Raw genomic sequence first — 26,778 nt, forward strand, 5'->3', positions numbered from 1 at the left:
GTAATCGTTACCCGGCCACCGTTTGCCCCCCCCGTGATTGGCCCCCCTACGTCACCCCCAACGGCCCGGGTATCCGGGCGGACTTCGGCCGCAAGTATATATCTGCACAGTAAGCGGCACGGCGTCGCTCCCAACAGGGGTATGGCAGACACGGCGTCGCTCCCTCCACAACGGGACTCCGCGCTGGGGATGCACGGGCCCCACGGTGGTTTATATATGCCCGTGGCGCAGGGTCCGCTGCAGGCCCACGCGAGTCCACGGCTGGTAAGTGTCAGAATGGTATTGTCAAGTATAACGGCGCTGGCGCTAGTGGCAGTGGTCACAGTGCTCGGCACCGCGCAGCCGGCGCGACCCACCGCGCCTTTGGCGGCTGCAGACGAGCAATTTTGGGTCGCGCAGCACCGCAGCGCGTCCAAGCAGCTCTACCAGCTCGTGCATGGCAGCGAGCTGAGCTTCTACGACGAGGGCCGCGATGTGTTGGGGACCACCGAGCTGTCGCGCAACATGTACTCGCGGCAGCCCTACGTGGCCAACGGCTACATCGGGTCACGCGTGCCGAATGTGGGGTTCGGCTATGCAGCCGATGAGGAGAACATATGGACGGATGCATCAGTGCCTGGCGCGCTAAACAATGGCTGGCCGTTGCGCAACCCGCGCTACGCGGGGTCTTTTGTGTCGGACTTTTATTCCCTACAGGCACGGCTCAACTCCACGAATTTCCCCGAGTTGGACGAAGAGGGGTACTCGACGGTGATCGCGTCGATACCGGAGTGGACGGACTTACGAGTGCGCGCAGACGGCGCAGAGCTCGGGGCCGAGACGGTGGCGCTGGAGGACATGGGCGGCTACGTGCAGAACATGTCGCTCGCGGACGGGGTGGTGACGACGGAGTACGTGTGGCGGGGGCTCTCGGTGCGGGCGACAGTAGCGGCGCACCGCAGCGAGTACCCGCTCGGGCTCGTGCAATTGGAGGTGGCGCTCTGCGGGGACACGGAGCCGCGCGAGGTGGAGGTGCGGGACGTGTTGAACTTCACAACGTCGCACCGGACGGTGCTCCGGGAGGCGGGGCACGACGAGGACGGGATCTACATGCGCGTGGAGCCGGAGAACGTGCCGTACTCGGAGGCGGCGTTGTACTCTGTGTTCGAGGTGCGCGGCGGGGAGGGCAGCGTGCAGCCCGAGCGGGCGGCGGCGGGCGCGACGGTGGCGCAGTGGGTGCGGGTGCGCCTCACGGCGGCGCAGCCGCGGGTGGTGGTGCGCAAGTACGTGGGGGTGGTGTCGAGTGAGTACAACACGGCGGGCGGGTCGAACCTCGAGGCGGCGCGTGCGGCGGCGCTTGCGCACTACGGGGCGTTCGACGGGGCGCTTGTGTCGCACCGGGCGGCGTGGAGCGCGCTCTACGGCAACGCGTCGATCGAGATTCCGTCGGACTTCTTGTTGGAGCTCGCGGCAAAGAGCTCGATGTTCCACATGTTGGCGAACACGCGCGCACACAACGTGTCTGCGACGCGCGGGTTGCCGGTGCCGGTGACGGGACTCTCGAGTGACTCGTACGGCGGGATGGTGTTCTGGGACTCGGACGTGTGGATGCTGCCCGGCCTCCTCCCGTTCTTCCCAGACATCGCGCGCGAGATCTCGAACTACCGCAACGCGACGCACGCGCAGGCCGTGGCGAACGCGCGCCACTACAACTACTCTGGGGCCTTGTATCCGTGGACGTCCGGCCGCTATGCGAACTGCACGTCCACCGGGCCCTGTGTGGACTACGAGTACCACATCAACATAGACATTGCGATGAGCTCCCTTTCCATCTACATGAACGGGGCGGATGGCATCGGGGAGGACTACCTCAGGTACACGACGTGGCCGCTCCTCCGCGACGCAGCGCTATTCTTCACCGAGTACGTGCGCTATAACGAGACCCTTGACGCATACACGACGCATAACTTAACGGACCCGGACGAGTTTGCCAACTTCATCGACAATGGTGCCTTCACAAACGCCGGGATCAAGATCTTACTTCGCTGGGCCATAGATGTTGGTACCCATTTGGAGGAGCCAGTGGACACGAAATGGCAGGAGATATCCGACAAGATCCATATCCCCACGTCCGAGACCAACATCACCTTGGAATACACGGGGATGAACGCCACGGTGGACATCAAACAGGCGGATGTTTTGCTCATGGTGTATCCTCTTGGTTATATCACAGATGAGAGCATACTGAATAATGCTATTCAAAACTTGTATTACTATTCCGAGAGGCAGTCAGCATCGGGCCCTGCCATGACATATCCTGTGTTCGCCGCTGCTGCTGCAACTCTATTGAACCACGGTTCATCATCCCAGAGCTATTTGTACAAAGCAGTTGTGCCGTATTTACGTGCCCCCTTCTTCCAGTTCAGCGAGCAGTCAGATGACAACTTTCTCACAAACGGCTTGACGCAACCGGCCTTCCCCTTCTTGACCGCAAATGGGGGTTACCTACAGAGCCTACTTTTCGGCCTGACAGGCTTACGCTACTCCTATACGGTTAATCCCGAGACCAAGAAGATGGAGCGGCTCTTGAAGTTCAGCCCTGTTAGAATGCCGCTATTGCCTGGCGGAATACGCATCAACAACTTCAAGTACTTGGGCCAGGTGCTCGACATTTCCATTGATGATCATAATGCGACTATCGCCCATAAGCAGGGCAATACGCCTATCCACATCAAAGTCCCTGACCGTTCCATTCTCCGCGACCGTGACGTGCCTGTGTACAAAGGCTCAGCGCTCCAGGCGCGCGATGTCATCCCGTATCACGAACTATCAAACTCGAACTATTTCACTGTGAATCCTGGTGAAACACTAACACTTCCTGTGTATGAACCGGAGTTAAACATCCAAGGCAACATTGTCGAGGGGCGGCAGATTACCAATTTAACTCAGGGTGTACCAGGCGATGTCCCGATTTCTATTCTAGACGGGAACAACTATACCCACTGGCAGCCGTTCGACAAGTCTGAGAGGGCACTCTTGTTGATTGATTTGGGTTCCGAAGAGGAGTACGAGATCACAACGGGTAAAATTTTGTGGGGCGCTCGTCCCGCGAAGAACTTCTCCATCTCTATTCTCCCCAACTCAAAGCACATCACAGAGATATTGACAAAACTGACGGCCATGATGGACGGCCGGAATACGGACCTTGTCTCCTGCTCAAAGTGCCACGCCGTCTCTTCCTCGCAGCATCTGCTCGGCGGGCTGGCGAATGTCACCGATTCCAAGGGACTCGCGGCCATTGATGGAGAGACTGTGGACATGGGTATTAGAGAAATTTTCCGTTGGAACTTATTCGACCTTCCTACCATATCGAGCATTATCCCCGAGGCAGCCAATATCTCTGAAAGCTTCGTGACGGTCCTTGAAAACTACCAAGTGACTCCGTCTGAACCTTACTACGAAGAGGTTGTTCGTAAATCCCAGATTGTCATATTACCAAGCAACGAAACTGACTTCTGCATAGATTATGCTGCCGTGCCAAAACTCAATCCAACTTACACTGCAGTCAATTTGTCTGCCGACGACACGAACTGGCGGAAAACTAGATTTGTTATCGTGGCAGTAGAGGGCAGCTACGACGATGACGATGACCAAAAAGGTGGTACCATTAAAGAAATCGCGCTTATGGTGGCCCCAAAAAACTAAGGATGCTCCTAAAAACGACTTATATAATAGTATTTTATAGTCACTGATTTATACTCAATAATAATAATATGATTTTGATCGAACTTCTTTTAGGTCATCACATAATCGTTCCTTTACGTCCGTCGCCCATCGCCGTTTTATCTTCAAGCGGCACCCTGTCCTCAGGGACGATAAGGATTGCTGTATCCCTTATCACCCCACGCCGCAAATAAGGCTCCCCCACAGAATACCGTGCAGTAGTTTGATGTGAAAATGCTACCCCATATTACGTAAACGAGAAGCTGCCAAAAAAACGTGGACCGGACCTTATGCACGGCTGGTTGTCAACAATGTGTTATTTAATCGGGCATGACCGGCCATCCGTCAAAGAGTCTTCTTCGAAGTCGAGAAGGTATTATGGCCGCGCCACAATTGGCTGGAGCAGATGCCCAAATTTCTGTCTATCTGCCCCTATGTTCTGATGGCTGATCTATATATAAGGTATATAATAAGAGTAATCTCTGCGAGACCTATCTAGTTCTCATCTCCATCAGTCAGTGCAAATCGCAGGATGTCTACATCACCAAGAGCATCTGCCATACAAGAGGTACCTGTTGTCATCCTCAGAACGCAAGCGGGCCAGGAGAAGGCAGCCCAGGATCCGGCAGCTCCGGCGCTGGACAAGCACACGCGCGAGGCTGCCACCCGGCTGCGCAACTTCAGCTTCCCGAACACCGGTGATGGCACAGCCGCAGCACAGATGCCTCGCACAGCGCCCGGCGGCGGGCGCCAGTCATTTTCGGGCAAGCATAGCAGGGTAAACTCGCTCATCGAGAAGAGCATCAACATGGAGGAGTCGCAGTCCGAGGCGCTGTTCAACCATCTCAAGGCGTACACAATTGGCGATGCAGGCGAGCAGGACAACTCTTACTCGCGGCTGAAGACCACCTTCTGGCTCCACAGCCGCAAGAGCAGCGACGAGTCGCCGCGGATGTCGGTGCTGAGCACACAGCACAGAAATAGTCTGTTCTCCACAGGCAACACCGAGGAACAGTCCAGCACCGGCTCCGTCTCGTCATCCTCATCGTTCAGGCGCACTAACCACCGGCGCTCCCGCGAGTACATCCCTCTGCAACAGCTAGAGAGGCTGTCTATAGTGGATGTTCGACCCGTCGTCGGCAAGGACGACCCGAGTGCCCGACGTGGCTCCAGCGCCCTCGCAAACGCTATTGCACGCGACACCTCCGAGCAGATTCGTCGCAACTCGACAGGCGTCTTCGCCAGCCTGCGCGACTTTGCCGCCAAAACCGGCGCCCCGACCAAAGGCCGTGTTTTCGCCCATTGCCCGGAGACCGGCGACGCCAGCACCCCCGTCATCGACCTCGAGCCGGCGTCCGATACGACCACACCGCCCCGCACCTCCTCGCCCACAGCCGTGCCGGACTCGGCGCAGTCGCCAGAACCCCTTGCCTACAGTCACGTGCAAGAGTCCCCGAAGGTCCCGCTTCTGGCAGCGCCTGCCCACTCTTCCAGTCTGCGCAAGTCTTTGTCGCGCTCGTCTGGCGAGGACGAAACGCTAGTGGTAGGCGACGAGTGCTACGGGGTGCCCGAGCTCCACAAGACCAGGAGCACCACCTCCTTCCGGTCGTTCCTGGACAAGTACTGAAAGCCTGTTTTCGGCCTTCAAATGTAAAAACAGCTGATTTCACAGCCAACAACAACCCATGTACCATACAAGAAACTGAAGGCATACCATACATAAGCCACTATATAACCGACTGTCTTTAGTAAAGCTCTTATCCGGCGGGCGGCAGGGCCTCCGCCGGCCTGCGAACAATGCACTGGCTGCCTACGTCGGTCCGCCCTCGAGGCTGCCACTGGCGTGGCCTACATCATGCCCAGGAAGCCGCTGCGCCGCCACGCGTGAGCACGTTGGCCAACGCAGCCGGGCTGGTCGGCCGTTTCTTTGTGTGCTCGGCGATGCCCAAGTACAAGTGCGAAAAAAGGATGGTAATAAAACTGAGCCCTATGGAATCGAAAACAACAACGTCAGCGGGCACAGAAGTCGAGTGCATGGATTGGGCTATCAAAGCGGTCAAGAAGCGGATGAACTCCCGACCTGGGGATTCAAGGTCGGTGATTGAATCTCTGAATAGGTTCAACGACGCGATTATAGAGGGCCATGATGAAGTCAATGGACTGCTGCACGAGACGAACGATTGGCTAAACGCTGAAATGCGGCGAGCAGGGTTCCACGAGGGTAGGCTGGAGCCGCTGCAGCGTGGGGGCACAGCGGAGGAGGCAGAGGAGGCGGTGTTGGCAACTGTGCGCGAGGCGGCGCCCCTGGCGGCAGAGACGAGACCCGAGTCGGCGGTTGAGCGTGGCGAGACAAGCGGGCTGGGGCCCAGCGCGGAAGGGGGGGGCGGCGGCCCGGGGGAGAAGGCCGGGGAGGGCGAGGCGGCGGCGGGGGAAGCGGACGCGTGGGAGGCGGGGACGGTGGAGCTGCTGGCGGCGACCCCGAAGCCAAGCGGGCCGGTGCTAGCGAAGGGCGAGCTCGTGTCGTCGCCGTGGTCGCCCTACAAGGTGGCGAAGACGCTCAAGGAGAGCACGAACGCGGCGGCGCCGGAGGCCGAGCGCACGCAGGAGCGGGAGCAGACGACGGTACAGGAGGTGGACTCGGAGAAGTCGATCAACGAGACGAAGGTTTCGATGTCGAAGAGCCCCGAGAACACGTTCACGTTTCGGACGGCAGCCGTGATTCCGCCGAGCCGTGACCGCACCCTCCGGCGGTCCAACATGTTTGTGCCGCTGCCGAACAAAGATCCGCTGGTGGTGCAGCCGATGATGACCAAGACAAGCCTACTGAAGCAGAGTCCCGTTCTTGCGAAGGCGGCCGTGCTTGCACCTGCGGCAAGCGCTGCAAGCACGGGAGAAAAGCTGCCGGCGGCCTTGGAAAGACCGTCTTTCCAGAGCCAAATCTCAAAGGGCCGCTCTGCGTCAATATTTGAAAGACTTTCCTCCGTCCCCACAAAGTCCTTCGAGAAGAAAATTGCATTAAGGTCGCCCCAGTACATCTCGCGATCCCCGATACGAGCTCCGTTTCACTCGAGGCCGCCGTCTCCAGAGCGGCTCAAGGCTCACAACAGCGGCTCCCCCCTACGAAGAGGTTCCACTACGGAACCCTCCGACAGGTCTGATGATCATATCCAGGCCACGCTGAAGAGCATTTTTGATACACAGGTTCCGGAGCTATCTAATGATCAGCCTGCTGGGAGGAGCTCTCTTGCTGCTAAACGGAAAACTTCACACGCTTCGTCTATTCATTTACAAAGAAGATCATTAATCCCGCGTATAGACCGGGCGGCTATCATATCAAGTAACAATCCGTCCCTTGACAAGAGGGGCAGAAGCATGACACCCATTAAAAAGGCAGAGGTCTCGCTGAAGGCCAAGAAGATGAACCTGAATCCTTCTCCGCATCGGGTGATGAAACCTCGGAACCAAAAGGCCCTCGGCACCTCGCAAAATGCTTCACAACAGACTCCACCAAAGTCAGAATTCAGACAACAACTGCATCGTACATCCGTGGCCCACGGATCCATATCTGAGACTCAAATGACGCCCTCTGCTAAAACTACAAAGTCCACCGCTAAGACGCCGTTGACACGGACCCCTGGATTATTCTCTGCAAAGCTGGCACCTGTGAAGAAAACCCCTGTAAAGATGGGCACTTCGGTTACCTCTTTAGTAGATGATCAATTGCAGCAGACAGCCTTGGAGTCGCCGGCCGGAATCCGACCTACTATCCACTTTGTCAAGCCGAGTGAATCGTCGCCTCAGAATAAAGACCCTAGCATTCACTTCAAGGGAGCTCGTGATAGACTGACCAAGTTCCAGTTGCTACCTCAGGCTGGCTCTGAGAAACAAGACTTGAAGAAAAAGCTGGATAAGAGACTGTCTGAGGTTATGAGAAATCAACAGGAACAGCAGTTGCTTCGGCGTCGGCAGGAACAACAGAAGCGGAAATCGCAGCTGGAAGATGGTAAAAAGCATAGGCCCAGAATATTTTCAGAAATATCGGACAATACGAGCGCTGCTAGACAAAAGACTCCTGCGAACCCGTATTTATCCAAATTGCCTAACCAATCTGTTCTATACGACTTGCATACCGCTGACCATAGGGCGAATGCCGAGCCAGTTCCTGGCCTTCACTTAATAAACGGTAACTACGGGGGCGACACAACCTTGCCAGATATAGGCTCTGACTCAGAAAACGAATCTGGCTCCCACAAAGTATTGGCAGCATGGGCTCAATCTCCATTTTTAGAAGAACAGTTGTTGCGTCAGGGGTCATGGGATGTGGAACAAATATTTGGACCGATTCCGCCCCTGCACATAGACGAGATCTTCCATAGTTCTCGGCTATCAAAATTAAAGTCTAGACAGTCGCTCCCACGGGTGAGCGTAGGAAATAACATGGAGTTGAGATGAGATGATTATGGTGCACCAGTCAGCTAATTATCGGCGCATATAATGACTATATAATAACTAATAGAGGGCATTGTTAGCGGACACTACTAACCTGACTGAATAAGATATGCTAACAGCTTTGCTCAGCATGTCTTTCTATTCTCTAAGGCTTTCACTTTATCCCACTTCTTCAGCCAAGCTTCGCTCTCTACCTTGGGGACAAAATAAACCCTCAATGCGTCGTCAAACAATGGCACAACGGGGGTTTCCATTTTCAAAACGTCGTGAAATTTGGCTTTCTTGCCCACTTTGATGAGGCCGCCTGATTCAGTCTCCATATATGCCACTAAAGACGTTGTGGAGAATGCTTCGTGCCCTGGCTGCTCGAACCATTCACGCGGCCGCTGGAGAACCAACTCCAGGAGTTCCGACGGCGTGCTGAGTTCCGAAACACTGGCAATGAAGTCAAATTCTCCCGTCGTAGGATACATGATCATTGCGGGGAAGATTAGCTGCGACTCTATGTCTTCAGGATTGTCAAGCTTAATCTTCGCAGCCTCTAGCAGGTCCGGCCGCTGTTTCGACGCTATCATGTGTATGTTTCGGATAGCCATGGCAGCCTCCAGAATTGACGCCAATCTCTCCATCTCCTTCCGGCGCGACTCGAGCTTCTGCTCGTGTTCATGGCGGGCTTTTTGTTTCTTGCTGATGGCAGACAGAAGCGATAGCAGCGCCTCGTTTTCGGTGTCCACACGCAGACCAAAATCAACTGCCTCAGCAGCTTCCTCCAGCTTGTCAAGCTGCAGGAATGCCTTTCCGATGCGGAAGAAGGCCTTGGGGTTCTTCGGGTTCAGCTTGAGCGCTTCCCGGCAGTCGTTGATGCACCTGCGGTAGTTCTTCAGCTCCAGTTCGCACGCCGCCCTGTTCAGCAGCAGAAGCTCGCTGATCCCCGCGTCATCGCACTTTACCTCGATGCCCTTGTTGTACATCACGCGCGCATCGCGGAAGCGCTTGACCTTGTACAGGTCGTTGCCCTGGTTCTTGAAATTCTCTGCCACCTCGTGCGGCTCCCCGTCGTACGCCAGCGCCTTCAGCGCCTCCAGCTCCACATTCTCCCCGGACGCCGCGTCCCCGGGTTCCAACTTCGTCATAAAGAAGGGCATCCGGTTGAGCTCGCCCAGCACTTCGTCGGTCGTCTTGCCCTGGAACTCGCTTAGCTGCGGCGGCAGAACCGGGTCCCCCGGGCCCGCCTTGTATCTCTGTGGCTTCTTATAAGACGACATCACGCGGTCCCAGCACTTACTGAAGGCTGAATCTGTATGTTAAACTTACAGACAACTAGATACAAGCTTTAGAACTGAGCTCATCGTTCTACGTTGAAATGATCAAACACAATGTCATTATTAACGGAAATGTTCGATCACTGGAAGCGCTCATATCCAGGAGGCTTCTTCATGCTGTTGACCTCATAATACTTATGTCCGCATGCGTAGCCCTGGAACGTAAAGTCATCATCCGGGTTACAGTCGCAGTTCCCTTTCTGGAACACGTCCTTTTCAATCGGGCAGTGGGTGAAGGGCCCATGGTAGTATGCAATGTCGTTGAAAAAGTGGATCTTATCTTTCGGCAAGAACAAGGACGCAGCGATACTGTGCACAGGGGCATCACCCCATCTTTCGTAGAAAAAGCCACCGGCCTGGTCGAGGTAGTCAAAGTACTCACGGTAAGGCTTGGAGCGCCAGAAGTTCAATGAGGCTATCTCGAAGTTGGACCAGAAGTGGCACAGGTTGTAGGTCTTGCCGTTGTCGTCCGAAATAAAGCCCTGCATGTTGTCCTTGGCGACATACTCGGGGTGCTTCTTGATGAAGTTGGTGGTGGTCTCCCAGAGGGTCGGGATGGTGGCCTGGAACTCGTGGATGGAGATGGTGAAGCCGTAGACCTTGTCGTTGTCCTGCATCCAGCGGAAGACGTCGTAGTCGATGTCACAGAAGAGCTTGGTGTCGGGCTCGACACGCCAATACCAGTCGTAGTCCTCCAACGCGGGATGGCGCCAGAAGAAGCCGGACTCGAAGCGGCACATGTGCCTGTAGGACACGGAGTCACCATAGATGATGCCCTTCATCTTCTCGCGGGTCTCGGCCGCCTTATCCTGGTCGATCCACTCGGGGAAGCTCCAGTGCTCCTTGGGGATGGTCTCGAAGCGTGCCTCAGAGCTCACAACCTTCCTAATCTCGGTCTTGAACTCCTCGTTGAAGGGCTCGTCGTTGAGGAAGAGCCAGGGGTAGTGGTACTTGTGGTTGAAGCGCTGCTCGACCAGCTTGATCGCCGGAATGATGCCCTCCAGCTGCGAGTTTCGCACAAGCGAGACAAACGACGCGCGCACCTTACCGTCCGCCTGCACCGGCGCCGGCTTCCGCATCCACTCCTCTGCAGGCTCCTTGGCCTTCGCTGGCGCCTTCGAGCGCTCCGCGCCACTGTCTGCATGCGCCACGCCCGCATCGCTCTTCGTCTCCTCAACAACGGCCTCGGTCCTGCCGCCCCAGACCCCCGTCAACGAGCCCTTAACGCTCGAGTGCATGTCCCTCACGCTATCGGGCATGTATTCCTGCACATCCTGGTGCCCCGAGAGGAGCCCCAAGAACAGGAGCACCACAGAGGATAGCAGTGCCACTCGAATCACCTTCTTCGACAGTAGAACGGCCATCTTTGTGTAAAGTCGCGCCTTCGCTTGGGCTTTGGCTCAATGTCGCTAATTTCCGGCTGGCCAAGACAAACTGGTATGCAGCGGTCTCGACTTATCCTCTCTTCAGCTCTTGAATACCACTAAATCTCTGGTATAAATTCCACAATGCCCAGGTGGCCTGGCCGACGTTTCGTTGGTGTGTGGGTTGATACGAAAATAGCATGTGCCCCGCGCTGCGCCTATAAATTTACGTCATAGTCGAGCGGACGTTGCGGAAACTACCGTACATGTATGTAACGGCGCATTCTTCTGTTCCTTGCATAGACCAGTTTATTGGGCATATACATAAAAGTTTAGTAGAGTATAAAAGTCACGGGGAAGCCCGGAGATTAGTTATTAAAGACAGGCAGGCAGGCGCGTTTACTCGCGGTCGCTGTCCTGGCCGGGGTTGCAGGTCTCGTAGTGGAGCACCTTGAACAGCTTCCAAACACCCCAGGCGATGAGTGAGCCCAGGAAGGGGCCGATCCAGTAGATCCAGTGGTAGTTGGGGAAGCTGAGGTGGGCGATGGCCGGTCCGAACGAGCGCGCGGGGTTCAGGCCCGCGCCCGTGTAGAACACACACACCAGGTGTGCGACCAGCAGCGCCATCCCGATACCGAACGGCGCCATGTAGGTGGCGCGGTGCTTTTCCACGGCGAGGAAGAGCACGGTGGTACACAGGATGGCCGTGCCGAAGGCCTCGAGGAACACGCCGCGCGAGCGCGAGCAGCCGCCGCCCAGCGCGTTCGAGAACAGCACCGGGCCCGGCGTCATGGCCTTGACCAGCCCTGCCGCGACCATGCCGCCCAGCACCTGCGCGACCATCATCACCAAGCCACGCACGAGCGGCACCGCGCCCGCCAGGATCAGCGTCAGCGTCACCGCGGGGTTGAGGTTCCCGCCGCACACCCGGTAGAAGATGAACACCGCCACCATCACCGACAGCCCGAAGCCCAGCGAAATCATGATCAGCTGCCCGGGGTGCGAGCCGGGGCCCGCCGTCGTCTCGTCGTGGTTCGCGATCTGCGCGATCACGAACGCGGGCCACAAAAAGAAGATGGTCCCGAAAAACTCGCCCAGCGCCGCGGTGAGCAGGTTGCGCCCGAAGTCCTCCGAGCCGTCCAACTCATCGTGTGTGTCGTGCGTGCGCGTCGAGTGCGTCTTGGTAGTCACGCTGTTCGTGTAATACGAGTCCTGCACGTGTGGATGCGCCTCCTGCGCAACGTACTGCGTCTGCGCCTCGCGCGGCGCAACGTACTGTGTGTGTAGCACCTGCGGCTCTACGTCCTGAGGTAACTCTGACATCTTGCTTGTCCTGCCCGCCTGCTGCCGAGAGCCCCCCGCACCCATATATATATGCGTTTGCTGCGCATCCTTGCGCCTTGCGGCGAGTTTGCTACTGCGTGCTCTACAGTTCCATTGCGTCGTGCGCAATCCCCTTTCAGTCCGCGCGTATCCTCGTAGGGCTCCCTTTGCTCTTGCCCAGCCGGAGTATCGCAGTCGCCCCAGCGCCCCAGGCACCTCTGGCAGTTGCGGACTTGCCGCTGTGCGTATCGCGCGAGCAACATTACGTAAACCGCCTTTTTGTGCCACACGTGCCGGCTGGTAACCCGCCCTCGAGCATGGCCGCAACGGATTACATGGGCCCAAGACCAGACTGGTGCACAACACAGCACACCAATAGCATTGCGAGATTAGCATGATGGAGCAGTTACGGAAGAAGGAGCAGCACATAGCAAAGGTGGTGGGCGAATGTTCTACGCAGGGGGCGGTGAGTGTTTCGTTTTCCACGGTGCAGCTAGCGAAGGGCACGTGCCTGGAGAAGCTCCGGCCGTGGATGTTGCGGTACCGGTGCTCCTCGAGGACCGGGTACGCGGAATGGTTGGCGTGACAGGGCGGGGGCGCAGTCGGTCCGGATGGCGGAGCTGTTGGAGCTCTACTGGGACTTGATTGCGGTGGTGGAGGCCCGGTTCGCGGTGGTGCCGAGCGAGGTGGAGGAGGAGCGGTTCTACCGGCGGTTCCAGGCGCACGTGGTGCGGCGGGTGGGGAGGCGGATCACGTGCACGGCGCGGGGGCGCGCATGCGCGGAGGACAAGTACCCGGACTTCCAGCAGATCGGGGACATGTACGGCGCGGTCGGGGACGAGCAGGGAGTGCACTTGTACAAGTGGGTGCAGAGCAGCCGGCGGTTGTTGGTGTTGATGGACGAGCGCGCGGCGGGGCGGGTGGACTTGAAGCGGTGGTTGGTGATGATGATGGAGCTTGTGGACGGCGCGCGGATGTTGCGGGGGTGCCAGGCGTTGCAGGTGTACGTGAGCCGCGAGGATCTGGTGAACGTGAAGGACCTCCTCAAGAACTTGAACTGGATCGGCGGCGAGCTGGTGCAGAACGTGGGCGATCGGTGGTCGGACGACGAGGCGATGGTGTGGAGCGACGAGCGCTATGTTGTGATCCGCTTCGACTGCTAGCGGCACGGCGCGCGGCCGCGCGCGGGTGAGTTTGTGTATGCATGCGGGCGCGCATGCGCGCCCCGCGTGCGCGTCGGGATGAATGCGGCCCGGCCGCGCACTTATGTAGTACTCTTGTTCGTAAGTCGCCGAGGGCGGCTAGTCAAGACTAGATATAGTATAATTAATTGCCTTATGTGGAACGCGTGGGCGTATCCTGCACAGTGGTGCTCGTATTACGCCGTAAATCCTGTCGCGGGTACCACGGCAAGCGGGCTCGTCACGCAACAATGGGGAATGCAGCCTGGTACGAAGCCGGCCAGACGACAGCAGGCATCTGCGCGAACGCGGCGGCTGCCCTTTCCCTGGTGGCTTATTACCTTTCTGTATATGGGTTACTAATTGGTGGACGCTGGGTATGCAATGATCGGCAGCCATTGTATTTTTTTTTGGCTTGATCGTCGAGAACGCGAACTGCATTGACGCAACCCAGCCGCACCTCTTCAAACCCAGCCTACGTACAAAGCCGCGCTGCAAGAAACAGACAGTACGAGGCCAGCGTCCAATCACATGGACCATTGGGGTGTGTAGCACAGAGTCGGGCCGGAGCCTAGCACTGGCCAAGCTTTCCGATGCGCTTCACCTTGCGCTTCATAGCCCAGGCCGCTCGCCTTCACTTTAGAGAGTAAATGGACGCGAGGGGGCACGTCCATTTACAATTCAGCTTGGATAGGATAATGATCGGCTCCACGAAACGCCAAATAACTATCTGCTGCAGGGAGAAAGCGCGTTCGCGTCGCGTCGATAGGGCGTTGTCTGCGTAATGTAATTTTTAACAGGATTGATGTGATTTTCTACACGAACTACCCTCTGGCATTTTCTGCGTATCCTTTTCGGGAAGTAAAATTACTGCCACCTCAGTGATAGTAAGTGACCGTTCGGCGCTTACATCACCTTGTACCCCAGCTACGATGCGCATCGCATTATGTTAAAAGATACCTCAATGAATAGCGATCTTGGCTCATTAAAGAAAGGTATAAGAGCAGGCGGGAATACTCGAGGATATTGGCAGGATGCTTGTTGTCTCTATTCTTTTCTCTGACTCATAGTGTCTGGTTATCATAGAAGAATATGCCAATTTTTGCCGCCAAGAAAAGACAAGCTACACTGAAGAAGAAGCTTGTTCTCCAGCAGGGTGATGAATTGAAGAAGGAGAGTCTCAACATCCCGAGCTGGGCGCCATTTAAGCTGATTGATCACGGACAGGCCGCGAATGACCAGGTGCTTATTCCTCAGAAGCCGGAGGTTCCGGGTGACGCGCTTAAGGATCATTGGACTCCAAAGACCGTAAGGATATATCCCACTAGCAAACAGAAAGAGATACTACACTTATGGCTTACGGCTACAAGACATATGTACAACCTTGCTGTGGCCGAGAGAATTCGTTTGGGAAAGGAGGCCAAGGAAAACGGGACAAAAGTCAAGATGAAGCTCAAGCACCTACGCGAAGTTATGCCCTTAAAGAAGAACTTTGATTACGAGCGCGACCCGAAGCTCACCTATTTGAAGAACGTACCGTTTCTAATCAAGGACAATGGCCTACGTGATTTCGACAAGGACTATCGGACCAACCTGGCCAAATCTAAAAACACGCTGAGACCCTTCAAGATCCACTTTAAGAAAATAAAGGATAAGCAGAGCATGACAGTGGAGAAAAAAGTATGGGGCCTCAGCCGTGGCATATACCACGACGTATTCCGGAAAGGTGCATTTAGGAGTACCGAGCCACTGCCAGAACAACTCCCACACGATTCAAGACTAATACGCGAGCATGGAAAATGGTTTTTAGTCATCCCATATGAGACAAGCGGCCTCATGCCGAAGAAAGAGGCTATCAATGCAGTTGCCGTGGATCCTGGCGTCAGAACATTCCTAACTACCTACGACAGCAGCCAAAGGGTGCTAGAGATCGGTGAGGATGGGTATCTGAAGCTTCAGCACCTGGACCGCAGATTGCGATCCCTTCAGTCAGAGATCCACAAGCTTCGTAGCAAGGGAATTGTGCTATCCAAGGAAGACCGAAAAAGGAAAATACGTAACCGCAGGACTGTAATCAGCAGGCTTTATCAGCGGAAGAAAAACCTGGCTAACGATGTTCACAGAAAGGCATCCCATTTATTAGCGAGCAAATACAATTACATTCTGATTCCGGTACTCAATTTCCATAACTTCAAAAAAACAAACCGCAGAGTTAAGGCGAATCTCGCAAATATGAAGCACTGTCTCTTCGTGCAGCGCCTGAAGAACAAAGCTTCTCACTTTGAAAATACCACAGTAATCGAAGTGGATGAGGAATTTACGACAAAGACGTGCTCCTTGTGTGGTGTCCGCAGTAATATCGGTGCGTCCAAAGTGTTTAAGTGCGATAATTGTGACGCGACTTTCGATAGAGACCACAATGCGGCCAAAAATATCCTTTTGAAGTACCTTGGCGAGATAGATTAGTATGCTATATGTAGTGCTTCCTGTGTATGCTGCAATGAATCGATGTTTCATGAGTTAATTTTGTTTTTACCTTTTCGGGAAATGCTGGCAATCTAATTAATCACTGATCTGGCATACTAAGTTATGCAGCCATCTCTTCTGAGAACGGTTCGTCCGTCAAATGTATAAATACAGACGCCATCGCTCTGTTGTTTGCACTTTCATATCTTCCTTTAGACCTCGAGCCTGGCTTCTTTTCGAAGTTGGTCCTCGGGTCCCCGCCAGCTGCTTAGCAGAGGTCGTGAACATCATGAGGCGATGCCCGAGACCCTGCCTGTTTTTCACCATCGTCATAGGACGCGCGCTTTGTTACATTTGAACAGGCAGTGGCTCCATTTTTTTTTCTTTGCCGCAATGACTGTTGGCGGCTTCGCTGACAGTCGGGGGCCATGCTGCCCTTAAGAATCTCGCCGGTTTTCGGACTGGGGAGATAGGCACATATATCGATATATAAATATATGTATCGATAGGTGTGTATTGCATAGACCACATAAGATATCAACAAATCCCGGCAAAAATCATTTCTTGGCCTGCCGCCCGGCAAAGCGCCCACATCACGTAGTGCAAGAAACCGCTGCCTTCTGTCTCACGCGACCTTCCTGGCAGGCACGAGAGCGCAGCTTGAAGCCCGCGCCTTGGCATAATGTGCTGGCCCGGTGGCTACCACTCCCATGCACCGCCACTCACTGGGATCAGCGTCACGGCTGGCGTCTAACCGCCGCCTTGAGCTAGCTCTGCGCTTTTCCAGCGCTGCCAGGCGCTGCAGCTTCTCTACCCCAAACAGTACTACTATTAATTACCGTCTCACCGCCCGTGCTCGAACCAGCATTTGTGGTTCCTGCCACGTATGGCGACATGTACCAGACCCTAATTTTTATTTGCTGCGGGGCAGATCATCTCGTAGATTGGGTTGCTCCGGAACCGGGCACAACGCACGCACGTAAGCAACTCAACGTGCGTGCGCTCTGCAAAAGGGGTTAATTACGTTGCGTAGGCAAGTCCGGCCATTCGTTAAGTGTGCCAGCCAGCCGTTTGCAGAGCCCGTGGCACGCGACATTTGCGCTACAAATGGGTTGGGCGCGGGGAGATACAAAAATGTTCCATGCCGAGCGAGACTGTTCTACGGTGAGCAGCTGTTGGAGCACTGTCGAGAATTTCACGATCGTACGTTAAGGAGGGTCATTTTTTTGGCAGCGTAGCGAGTTGCTGGATTCGATAATACATATTATATCACGTTAAAGTTGCAACAGTTACAGGTGGCAACAAGTCCATAGAGCGATATGTCATACAATGGGATCGGCTTAAAGACCGCAAAAGGATCTTCCACGTCCGGCCATATTCAGAGGTCATTGGCCGATAATCAGGCAGGGAATGTCAAGAATTTTTCCAGCAGAAAGGAGGAAAGCCAAGGTCGGGTGGCCAGAGCAAGCAGAGAAAGGAAACTAGACGGGAGCATGGCAGCGCACGCAGACCGGCGCGAAATCGAAGTACGAGTGAGCGAGTTGCGCGACGAGCTCGAGGATGCGGACATTGACGCCGAGGAGATCGAGCGGCGGTGCGAGCAGCTTCGGCGCCAGCTGCAGTCAGAGGCCGCGGAGCGCGCGCGCGTTGCACAGGCCTACACGCCGCGCAACGCGCGCAGTGCGGGGGCTACATGAGCGGATCTGCAATTACAAGCACTTTTCCGTTTATACCTAATCCATTATACTAAGCGTGGTATGTATTTTACTAAAGTCATTGTTCTGTCCTTTCTATCCGTTACTTTTTTCAATCGCATTCTGCCATAGCGAGTTATCTCACCCAGACCTCGATATTCGAATCTATGAGATGCCTTTCTCTCTCGAAGGTAATTCTGTCGTGGTAGTAGATAAATTTCTTCTGGAGCGAGTCGCTCCGTATCAAGTAGAACTTCATGTTAGATTTGTATCTGGGGTAGCAGACGTTGCGCTTGATGAAGTCGATGTTTATCTGCGACTCGTTGCACGGGACGGTCTCCAGGCGCAGGAGCTTGCCCTTGTGGTCGCGAATGAGTTTGATGAACTGGAGTGTGTCGCCCGTCTGGAACTGCACCTTCAGCTGGTCGTATATGCTCGGTTCTTTCAGGTCAACGACCTTCTGCAGACAGGACATGTTCGGCCTCTTGACAATAGGTACCGAGGGCCCCTGCAGCAGCTGCAGGCATTCCGTGCGTATCAGATCGAGGATGAGATCTTCCTTGCAGTCGTAGATGGTGAACTTGCCGATCAGCTTCTGCGTGATAGGACGGCCCTGTGGGCGCTTCATGATCGAGTTCGGGCTCGGCGTGGCTGTGCGCGGCGGAACGTAGAAATTCGGCGTCCCGGTGGGCGCCAGCGACGACGGCGAGGACAGTGTCGTCACCGGCGTCGACAGCCCCGTCGTCAGGATCGCCGTCGGGTGCGCGGCAGCCTCCTTGTTGCGGGTGCGCCCTCCAGACGCCTCGCTGTTCAACAACTCGGATATCGAGATTCTCCTGTACTGCACATACATCCCGTCAGGGGTCGAGGCGGCGCGCTGATGGCTCTTTGCGTGGATACGGGGAACAGCGGCAGGCGTGGCAGCAGGAACAGCGACGACAGACATATATTCAACGGCAGCAGAGGTGGTCAGGCAAGGAGCGGCAACGTTCGCAGCGCTGTGATGGCTACACGAAGACTGACACAATGTACGCGCAGAGCTGGCACCGGCCTGCTGCTGCACGGGAAAAATTCCCTTCCTTATATATTTGTCGGATGAGCTAAATGATGACATCTTTATGGGAGAAAGAAATGGTATTTACAAAGCCACCAAAATAGACAGGTAAACATGTAACTCTAAGGGTACGCCCCAGGCCGGTGCTGCTGCCCCGTCACCGCCGTTAGCGCGCCGAAAAGCTAGTGATTGCTCGCAGCAGATGAAACGGAAGCTGACGATGTGCTACGTAAGAATTGTGTCTAACTTTTCTCAGCAGACAGGCCAAAGTATCTTCGCCTGAGGCAGGCGACGACGGGCAAAAACGACTCAGTCAGCGAGGAAAGGGGCCTGTGCGGCCCACGTAGCCATTATTAGGCATTTCCTTTAGTAAGGTATTGTCAGCGGACGCCTTGCCCCATCCGATTCGCAGAACTAATTTCGCTAGATCGCCTTTTGTCTGTATGTGGCACTGACGGAGAACTCAGACATCTAGGGACAGACGGGCGCGCTGCGTTTCCGCCTCGCGACAATAGCTGCAGTTGAATGGCCACTTGCAGAGCGTTTTGGCGGTAGGGAATAGGAAGCGTGAGGTCAGGTTCCTGCAGGCCGGCCTGCGCTAGACAAAACCTGGGCGCACAGATGGAACCGGGATGTGCACATATCGCAATTCAGATGCAGCCGGGCGGGAGAAAACGACCCACGAAACAGACGTAAAACTTCACGATCCAGACGCAGCCTACAGCCTGGCTTTTTTATTATTAGGCCCAAATCGCGCAGGAGAACAGCGGCGGCCCAGATAACCCTGAATCAGCGAGGACAAGGACAAGGACAACTGGCAGAACCGCCGCAGCCAGCACTGGGCAAATTGCTGCGACCGATAGAGTAACCACATTCTTGCAGGCGCGTCTGAGCTGTGATCCGGTGGGTGATTCATTACCAAAACGGTAATCGAATTCCTAAAAACAAGATGCCATAAAAACAGGCAGACGGAATATCGACCGATGACGCCACGAAAAGAAACGCAGCGCAGAGATACGGTTCCGCATCCGCGGCGGCGGCGGCATTAGGCGGCGGTCTCCTTTATGTCGCCCGGGCCGTCCGGAGGTGCGGACGTGCAGCCACATGCACTGGCGGGCTGACGTACACGGATCTGACGGTGGGCGTAGGGTATTCGTCCTCGCCTTGGCCGGCTTCCGCGGTATGTTTGCGTCTGCGCAGGTGCCTGAAAGCGTGCAGCCGGTCTGCGCCTGCGCGACGGCGCGCCCCCTTTGCCAGTGGCAAATCTTTATGTCCAAATAGCGGCACGGACAAGGTGCAGACACGCGTTGCTTTTTGTGGCTGGAGCATGCTTCGCGACATTGGGTGCGCAAGGGACGGTGGAGGAGAGGCACTGCGGTATTTTTAGGGCCGGGCGCGCAGCTGAAACCGTTGCAGCTGCACGGTACAGGCGCGGCGCATGTTAGTTTAGGTTTGCGGTGCTTTCCGGGCGACGACGGGCGCAGCCAACGGCCTGCGCCTGCTCTGGGGCGCGTGTTTCCCGAACCAGCCCGGTATGGTCCCGCGGCGAGGGCGGGGACTACGCCCGGAAGGTTGTTTTCTGCTGGCTGTGGGGTGTTCCTTCGGGGCTGCGGCGGCGTGTGGGCACGCAGAGATCTGTCATATTTTGTGTCTCGCCTTTAGGGGAGCGCCCGGGCGCGCGGCCGCACGAGACGTAATATGGCCAGCAGGAAGCCACACGCGCAGCCGCACCCAGGCAGTGGCGCGACGCCGGATCCGCCGCGTGCCGGACGCAGTGGGGACGCAGACGGTAGGATATGGCGAGGAATGTGGAATACGGAGCTTCCCCCTTTATTCCAATCTATTTGAAAATCATGGCTGCTGTGGCGGCACGGCCGCGCGCGCTCAGTAACCGTTGGTGACGTCGACGTCGCAGATCGCCAGCGGTTACCCGGCCGCGCGCGGTCCCGGTCAAACGGTGGCTTTAGGTCCGAGCCCTGGCGAGCGAGGCGAGCTGGAGCACAACACTACAAGAGGTGCCACGTCCCAGCAGCCAACACGCGTCGCCACCGAACAGCACGGATGTTCCATCTGGCACAGGGGTTGTACCGCAACTGGAATAAAAAGGAACATTACTCGGTGCTCATCCTCGGGCTGGACAATGCCGGTAAGACCACCTTCCTGGAGCAGCTCAAGGCAGTGTACCACTTGTACGCGAAGCCGCTAGAGAAGATCGTGCCGACTGTCGGCCAGAACGTCGCGACCGTGCCGCTGGACAAGACGACGCTCCTGAAGTTCTGGGACGTCGGCGGCCAGGAGGCGCTGCGCGCCATGTGGTCGGAATATTATGTCCAGACGCACGGCATCATCTTCATCATCGACAGCACGGACCGCGAGCGCCTCCAGGAGTGCTGCGACTCGCTGCGCTCCATCGTCACCGACGACGGCGTCGAGGGCGTTCCCATCCTCATGCTGGCCAACAAGCAGGACCGCGAGGACAAGATGGAGCTGCACGACATCAAGCAGGTCTTCAACAAGCTCGCCCTGCACCTCGAGGCCCGCGACAGCCGCGTCCTACCCATCAGCGCCCTGACTGGCGAGGGCATCCAGAGCGCCGCCGAGTGGCTGCTGGTCCGCCTCAAGCGCAACAAGCAGACGCGGCCCCCAATCTACAAGTAGGCGCGCGCTTACGTAGCTGCCCGCGCGCGTGTTTACATACCCATCAGTACATTATTCGCATGCCGCCTCACAGCCTCCGCTGTGGCCCCACCGGCCTGGCCTCGCCTGTGTTCTCTCCAAGCGGTATTATTACTGCGTCGGGCGCTGCTATCTGAACGCTGTCCCTTGCATGCTATTCCAGCTTAAGGCCTATTTCCGCCGAGTTTCCGACGTGCTTGCGTGCCGGTCGTCTGGACCCGCATAGCTCAGTTTCCTCCGACGTAGCGATTCGAAGTCACGATGGTCGACGGATCCCTGCACATTCCGCGCGCCGCACGTGCGAGGACTAATCCCCCACTACGGTCGATCCGCCGGTGCTGGGCGCGTTTGGCCGGGCACCAGCAATTTGGGACACCGGCAAACAGAACCGATCGAGTACTAAAACACGCCCAGTATGCCGTAATGTTTACACTTCCCCAGCGGCCGTTATGACCGCAGCCGAGACAATGCCTGGAGCGCCGCTGCAGGACGCAGGGCGCAGGTTACGCCGCGGTGGCCGGGCGGCTGTGGTCACGTGCAACTGGGCCACGCCGTCTTGCGTGCATGCGCCTGTTCGGTGCCCTTGCCTTGCTGGATCTGGCCCCGCCCAGCGTCGTAGTCGGCGTGTCGCGGCGCCCCCATGTGCTGGCGGCCAGGCCGGATCGGCCGTGGTGTCCAGGCGCTGTTCGCGCGCGATCGGCCTGCCACAATCGCAAACGCCGGGCAGCTGGATACCCGCCACCGCGTCCGGGTAAGCGCAGCCTGGCTGCAGGTGGCCGGGTAGTCGCCGATGAGTATTTGAAGCGCGGCCGCCTGAGTTGCGGTCCCGACGCCATTACGACAGGCCAATGGCGACAGACGAGCATACAGGGTTGCTGCCCAGAGTGGGCGGACGGAGTTCGAAACAGCGGGCGGTCTGGGGGTCGCTGGTGGCGCTTCTTGTGCTGGCGACGGTTGTGCTGCGGTTCGATATAGTGCCCAGGCGGGCGGTGGCGGGCGGAAAGAGAAACGTGATCTTCTTCGTGACAGATGGCATGGGGCCTGCGTCGCTGGCGATGACGCGCGCTTACGCGCAGGCGCAGGAGACGGACACGCAGCTGCGGCTGCCGACCTTCCAGATGGGCTCCATGCAGACAAGGTCCTCGTCGTCGCTGATCACGGACTCGGCGGCAGGCGCGACGGCGTTCTCGTGCGCGATGCGGACGTACAATAGTGCAGTCGGCGTGGGGCCGGACGGAAGGCCGTGCGGGACAATTCTGGAGGCCGCCAAGCTGCAGGGGTACATGACCGGGCTGGTGGTTACGACGCGTCTCACGGACGCGACGCCGGCTGCCTTCTCGTCGCACGTGGATCACCGCTGGTACGAGGACCTGATTGCGGAGCACCAGCTCGGCACGTACCCTCTGGGCCGTGTGGTTGACTTGATGATCGGGGGCGGGCGCACGCACTTCTACGGTTCGCAAGACACGAAGTACGGCGACGGCGGAAGCAGGAAAGACGGACGCAACTTGATCGACAAGGCGGTCGAGGACGGGTGGCAGTATGTCGGAGATATGGAAGGCTTCAAGCGGCTGCAGGGTGGCCACAATGCCAGCTTGCCGTTATTGGCTCTGCTGGCCGACTACGATATACCATTTGATATGGACAGGGACGACGCTGTGCATCCATCTTTGGAACAGGAGATGATGACTGCAATCAATGCCTTGACGGATGCCACAAAGGACTCCGACAGGGGGTTTTTCCTGTTAGTCGAGGGTTCGCGTATTGACCACGCCGCCCACCAGAACGATCCTGCAGCACAGGCAAAGGAGGTCCTAGCCTTTGACAGGGCCTTCATGAGCGCGGTGGAGTTTGCCGCCAAATCGGACGTAGAGACGGTCTTAATATCTACGTCTGATCATGAAACTGGCGGCCTAACAGTTGGTCGGCAGGTTGGAACGGCATACCCAGATTATGTATGGTACCCAGACGTGTTGCGTAATGCCACACATTCCGCTGAATATTTAGCGCACAAACTGGTCAATGTGCCAGCTAATGAGAGAGAGGATTACATCCGGGAAAAAGTCCTGGAAAAAGGGCTCGGAATCGATTACTATTCGGAGGAGGACCTCCAGGAGCTCGTAGTGTCGCGGACCACGGATCAGATTTTGGACAAATTGACGCGCATGGTTTCTCTGCGGGCGGAAATTGGGTGGAGCACGCACGGACACACTGGTGTGGATGTTAACGTCTATGCTTTCGCAAACACAGGCCCTTCGTGGAAATCCGTCCAAGATGCTTTATACGGAAACCATGCCAATGTAGACATAGGTTCCTTCCTGGCATTGTACCTCGACTTGGACTTGGAAAAGGTAACCGATCTGATTAAGGATACCAAACATTCCCCTTGAATTACTAAAGTGCTTTTGGCTCAAGCCGTTCCTGAGGATTAGTCTAGTAGGCGGCTTCGCCACCTCGTAGACTAAAGGTTCTGGCCAATCAGCCAATGTTTGCTTTTGATACTAAATCTAGATAGGTATTTGACTAGAGATGCATATCCTATCTGTCGGCAGCGGGATAGGCCTCGCTAAACTGTGCCGTACTGGCTGTGTAGACAGTAATCAGTATGCTGAGAGATTTTTATTTGTCATTATGGTATACTAGATAATTTGGCAACCCATAAATTTCGTAGTTCAACCTCTTCGCCATCTTAGCAAAGCCCTCGGTCTCGATTAGATGGTAGAACGGGAAGTTCGGGAACATTGCACCGTCCCTGTGGACCTCTGCCTTGACCAGCGTACAGCCGCCCCCAACACCGTCCAAAGCCATGAGCTCGTCCTTGGGCCTCTTATCGCTGTACATATGGGCCATTAGCGGCCTGTAGGTGGCGAACTCGTCACCGTACCCCTCCACGATAATCTGGTCCTCGGGAAGCTCGGAGGCAATCTTGAGGCCGAGCTCGCTCTCTGCCCAGTTGTTGAGGTCGTAGGCCCTGATGGCGGGCTCGCCGTTCTCCACGTAGCGCTGGTACACGTTGGCGGCAAGGATGGGCTTGTTGTGGGACGTCATGTCCTCGATCAGCGTGTTCGGAGTTTCCACAATGTCTGAGTCCAGCCACAGGACCCAGGACGTGTACGGCCCGATCGTTGAGAAAAGCAGCTCGTTCCGGGCCAGCGCCATGGCGCTGCGCCGTTCCTTCTGCACGTGGAACCTGTGCCTGGCGCTCTGGCTCAGCTTATTGAAGGAGGGCGAGTCCTGGCGCAGAATGGTGATCTTCCCAAAGCGCTGGTCCTTCGGGCCGGTCTGCACCTTCCGCACCGCCTTCTCGAGCTTCCGCAGCGCGGTGTTGCCGCTGGACGTCCGGGGCAACAGGAACCCGAGGTGGATGTACTTGCGGGGGTATGTCAGCAACAGCAGGTTGTCCCAGTACTGCTGGTGGAAGATCTGCATCGGCGTCAGAATCAGCACCTGCTCGCCGTTCGCGGCGGCCATCGCCGTCGACTGCAGCGTGTTCAGGTCGTACTCGCGCAGCCGGTCGTCCGGCACCTTCTCGTCCGCCTTGTCGCTATACAGGCGGTTGTACTTGCTATTGTACGTGTACTTCGGCTTCTTGTACTTGCTCGAGTGGGTAAAGTAGTATGTTTTCTCCAGCTCGTGTGCCCACTTGTGGTTCGTTACCGACCCGTCCGTGCCCAGCATCGAGCCATGCCGCGGGAAGAACAGGAAGTACACCATGATTAGCGAGAGGATCGGAAACACGACGGCCAGGGGCGTCCGCTTCAACCGAGCAAGGAACAACGACAGATACATGACTCCGTTTGTTAGCGACGCCTTTCCGTTCTGCCACTCAGCCGCTACTCACCGTGACACTTGTCAGTTGGTTAGCTGCTTGCTCTGTGTTTTCGCATCTATATGGGAACAACCTGTATTTAAGAAAGACAACGAAAAGTCATCCGTTACCCGGACACCGGGCCACGTGACGACGCCCGCCCGCAGGCCGGCCGCGACGACTAGTTAGCACATATTAAACAGTCCTTGTATACACTGGCGGGCGACTGGCTAGCTCTTGATCTTCTTGGCCTCGTCCCATACTTTATCACAAATGCTCATGAACATCTTCTTGTCTATCTGGTCCCGCGTCGGCGCGAACTCGAACGCAAACGTGTCGTCCAGCAGGGTGATCTCGCCGCGCACGCGCTCGCCCGGCGCGTGCGCCGCGTCGTCGTCCGCGTCGTCGTCGTCGTCGTCGTCCGCGCGCTCGTCGCGCGCTGGGCGCAGCGCCATCCGGGGGTACACCGGCGGCACCGGCACCACCATGTATGGCGGCTGCGCGTACGCCACGTACGGGTCGTAGCACGGCACCAGCGGCGACGCGCCCGGCCGCCGCCGCCGCCCCACGTACTGCACGCGCGGCCGCGCCGCCTGCCGGAAGTGCGTGATGTTCGCCGGCGCCGACGCCACGCCCGCCGGCCCGCCGCCGCCCGCGCCGATGTTCAGCGGCGATGGCACGCGGGTGCGCCGCAGGCTCTTGCCGCGCGGCCGCGCCAGCGTGTGCTGCGCCTCGCCCAGCTTCTCGATGTGCTGCCGCTGCTCGCGCGCGATCGTCTTCGACCGCCGGATCGTGCTCAGCATCTTGTTGTCCATGTTCTCGCTCGACAGCCCGGGCGAGATGCACTCGATCCCCAGCCGCTGCAGCTTCGACTCCGAGGCCGCCGCCTCCGCGCTCGTCGGAGAGCTCGTCATCGCTGTGCCGCCCGCCGCCGCCCGCGCCCCCGCGCCACTATATATACCGAAATCCGGCCTGGTCGTACGGCCCAGGATTCTGCGCAACCTGAAACGCGGAAATTTTTCGCCGCGGTGCCCTCTGGCTGCTCCTCCCCACCATGCAGGCCACGCTCTACGCCAACCACCGCATCCGCACGCTCGTCCCGCGCGCGCTCGTCCGCCACCTCGGCCTGGACGTCGCGCTCCGCGACCCCGACGCCGACCCGCGCTGGGCCCGCCTCTTCCCGCTCAAAAAAGTCCCGTGCTTCGTCGGCCCGCGCGGCGAGCGCCTGACTGAGGTCATTGCCATCATGGTCTACCTCGTCGGCCAGGCCCCGGACCCCGCCGTGCGCGCCGCCCTGCTCGGCCACGACACCTTCCACCGCGCGCGCGTGCTCGCCTTCCTGGAGCTCGCCAACTCCCCGCTGTGCGACAACATGGCCGTGCTGCTGCACCAGGTGCGCGGCCTTGCGCCGCCGTGCGACGCAACCTGGCGCGCGGCCGCGGCCGCGCTCGCCGGCCTAACCGCGCTGTACGAGGCCCGCCTGGAGCGCCACCCCTATTTGGCCACGGACACGCTCTCGCTGGCCGACCTGTTCACGGCCGCGATCATGCGCCGGTGCTTTGAGGCGTTCTACGGCGCGGACTGGCGGGCCGCGCACCCAGCCATCACACGCTGGTTCGAGGAGGTCACGGGCTCGCCCATTCTCCGCGAGCACTTTGCGGATTACGTGCCCGCGGAGGTTACCCCCTCGGGGCCGCCGGAGGCCCGATAGCTCCAGCCGTTGCACGTTGCTGCACGCG

At 57.4% G+C, this 26,778-nt stretch overlaps 15 protein-coding genes across 15 annotated transcripts; 9 read left to right on the plus strand and 6 right to left on the minus strand.

The window, feature by feature from the left end:
- Positions 1 to 141: 141 nt before the first annotated feature.
- On the plus strand, positions 142 to 3,684 carry ATH1 (alpha,alpha-trehalase ATH1; the record flags this gene model as incomplete). Its single annotated transcript, NM_211458.1, has 1 exon — positions 142 to 3,684. The coding sequence occupies one exon, from the start codon at positions 142 to 144 to the stop codon at positions 3,682 to 3,684; it is 3,543 nt and encodes a 1,180-aa protein (NP_986396.1).
- A 550-nt stretch (positions 3,685 to 4,234) lies between these two features.
- ICS2 (Ics2p) lies at positions 4,235 to 5,329 on the plus strand (the record flags this gene model as incomplete). The annotated part of the gene is made up of 1 exon (NM_211459.1): positions 4,235 to 5,329. The coding sequence occupies one exon, from the start codon at positions 4,235 to 4,237 to the stop codon at positions 5,327 to 5,329; it is 1,095 nt and encodes a 364-aa protein (NP_986397.1).
- A 170-nt stretch (positions 5,330 to 5,499) lies between these two features.
- On the plus strand, positions 5,500 to 8,154 carry SLI15 (Sli15p; the record flags this gene model as incomplete). Its single annotated transcript, NM_211460.1, has 1 exon — positions 5,500 to 8,154. The coding sequence occupies one exon, from the start codon at positions 5,500 to 5,502 to the stop codon at positions 8,152 to 8,154; it is 2,655 nt and encodes an 884-aa protein (NP_986398.1).
- A 122-nt stretch (positions 8,155 to 8,276) lies between these two features.
- On the minus strand, positions 8,277 to 9,416 carry CNS1 (HSP70/90 family co-chaperone CNS1; the record flags this gene model as incomplete). Its single annotated transcript, NM_211461.1, has 1 exon — positions 8,277 to 9,416. One exon carries the CDS (start codon positions 9,414 to 9,416, stop codon positions 8,277 to 8,279), a length of 1,140 nt encoding a protein of 379 aa, NP_986399.1.
- Positions 9,417 to 9,553: 137 nt separating this feature from the next.
- AGOS_AGL267C (glycosyltransferase family 15 protein) lies at positions 9,554 to 10,837 on the minus strand (the record flags this gene model as incomplete). The annotated part of the gene is made up of 1 exon (NM_211462.1): positions 9,554 to 10,837. The coding sequence occupies one exon, from the start codon at positions 10,835 to 10,837 to the stop codon at positions 9,554 to 9,556; it is 1,284 nt and encodes a 427-aa protein (NP_986400.1).
- Positions 10,838 to 11,236: 399 nt separating this feature from the next.
- AGOS_AGL266C (aquaporin family protein) lies at positions 11,237 to 12,160 on the minus strand (the record flags this gene model as incomplete). Its single annotated transcript, NM_211463.2, has 1 exon — positions 11,237 to 12,160. One exon carries the CDS (start codon positions 12,158 to 12,160, stop codon positions 11,237 to 11,239), a length of 924 nt encoding a protein of 307 aa, NP_986401.2.
- A 394-nt stretch (positions 12,161 to 12,554) lies between these two features.
- On the plus strand, positions 12,555 to 13,323 carry OAZ1 (Oaz1p; the record flags this gene model as incomplete). The annotated part of the gene is given in 1 exon segment (NM_211464.3): positions 12,555 to 13,323. Coding segments are annotated over 1 exon segment (768 nt in total).
- Positions 13,324 to 14,433: 1,110 nt separating this feature from the next.
- AGOS_AGL264W (RNA-guided endonuclease InsQ/TnpB family protein) lies at positions 14,434 to 15,807 on the plus strand (the record flags this gene model as incomplete). Its single annotated transcript, NM_211465.1, has 1 exon — positions 14,434 to 15,807. One exon carries the CDS (start codon positions 14,434 to 14,436, stop codon positions 15,805 to 15,807), a length of 1,374 nt encoding a protein of 457 aa, NP_986403.1.
- Positions 15,808 to 17,126: 1,319 nt separating this feature from the next.
- CWC21 (U2-type spliceosomal complex subunit CWC21) lies at positions 17,127 to 17,504 on the plus strand (the record flags this gene model as incomplete). Its single annotated transcript, NM_211466.1, has 1 exon — positions 17,127 to 17,504. The coding sequence occupies one exon, from the start codon at positions 17,127 to 17,129 to the stop codon at positions 17,502 to 17,504; it is 378 nt and encodes a 125-aa protein (NP_986404.1).
- Positions 17,505 to 17,637: 133 nt separating this feature from the next.
- Positions 17,638 to 18,615, minus strand: AGOS_AGL262C (AGL262Cp; the record flags this gene model as incomplete). Its single annotated transcript, NM_211467.1, has 1 exon — positions 17,638 to 18,615. One exon carries the CDS (start codon positions 18,613 to 18,615, stop codon positions 17,638 to 17,640), a length of 978 nt encoding a protein of 325 aa, NP_986405.1.
- Positions 18,616 to 20,616: 2,001 nt separating this feature from the next.
- ARL3 (Arf family GTPase ARL3) lies at positions 20,617 to 21,213 on the plus strand (the record flags this gene model as incomplete). Its single annotated transcript, NM_211468.1, has 1 exon — positions 20,617 to 21,213. The coding sequence occupies one exon, from the start codon at positions 20,617 to 20,619 to the stop codon at positions 21,211 to 21,213; it is 597 nt and encodes a 198-aa protein (NP_986406.1).
- Positions 21,214 to 22,079: 866 nt separating this feature from the next.
- PHO8 (alkaline phosphatase PHO8) lies at positions 22,080 to 23,621 on the plus strand (the record flags this gene model as incomplete). The annotated part of the gene is made up of 1 exon (NM_211469.1): positions 22,080 to 23,621. The coding sequence occupies one exon, from the start codon at positions 22,080 to 22,082 to the stop codon at positions 23,619 to 23,621; it is 1,542 nt and encodes a 513-aa protein (NP_986407.1).
- A 229-nt stretch (positions 23,622 to 23,850) lies between these two features.
- Positions 23,851 to 25,020, minus strand: MNN9 (mannosyltransferase complex subunit MNN9; the record flags this gene model as incomplete). The annotated part of the gene is made up of 1 exon (NM_211470.2): positions 23,851 to 25,020. The coding sequence occupies one exon, from the start codon at positions 25,018 to 25,020 to the stop codon at positions 23,851 to 23,853; it is 1,170 nt and encodes a 389-aa protein (NP_986408.2).
- A 249-nt stretch (positions 25,021 to 25,269) lies between these two features.
- Positions 25,270 to 25,953, minus strand: DIG1 (Dig1p; the record flags this gene model as incomplete). Its single annotated transcript, NM_211471.1, has 1 exon — positions 25,270 to 25,953. One exon carries the CDS (start codon positions 25,951 to 25,953, stop codon positions 25,270 to 25,272), a length of 684 nt encoding a protein of 227 aa, NP_986409.1.
- A 140-nt stretch (positions 25,954 to 26,093) lies between these two features.
- Positions 26,094 to 26,750, plus strand: CAM1 (translation elongation factor EF1B gamma; the record flags this gene model as incomplete). The annotated part of the gene is made up of 1 exon (NM_211472.2): positions 26,094 to 26,750. One exon carries the CDS (start codon positions 26,094 to 26,096, stop codon positions 26,748 to 26,750), a length of 657 nt encoding a protein of 218 aa, NP_986410.2.
- Between the last annotated feature and the right edge of the window lie 28 nt (positions 26,751 to 26,778).

Source organism: Eremothecium gossypii, chromosome VII (genome assembly GCF_000091025.4).
Source record: "Eremothecium gossypii ATCC 10895 chromosome VII, complete sequence".
NCBI lineage: Eukaryota > Fungi > Ascomycota > Saccharomycetes > Saccharomycetales > Saccharomycetaceae > Eremothecium > Eremothecium gossypii.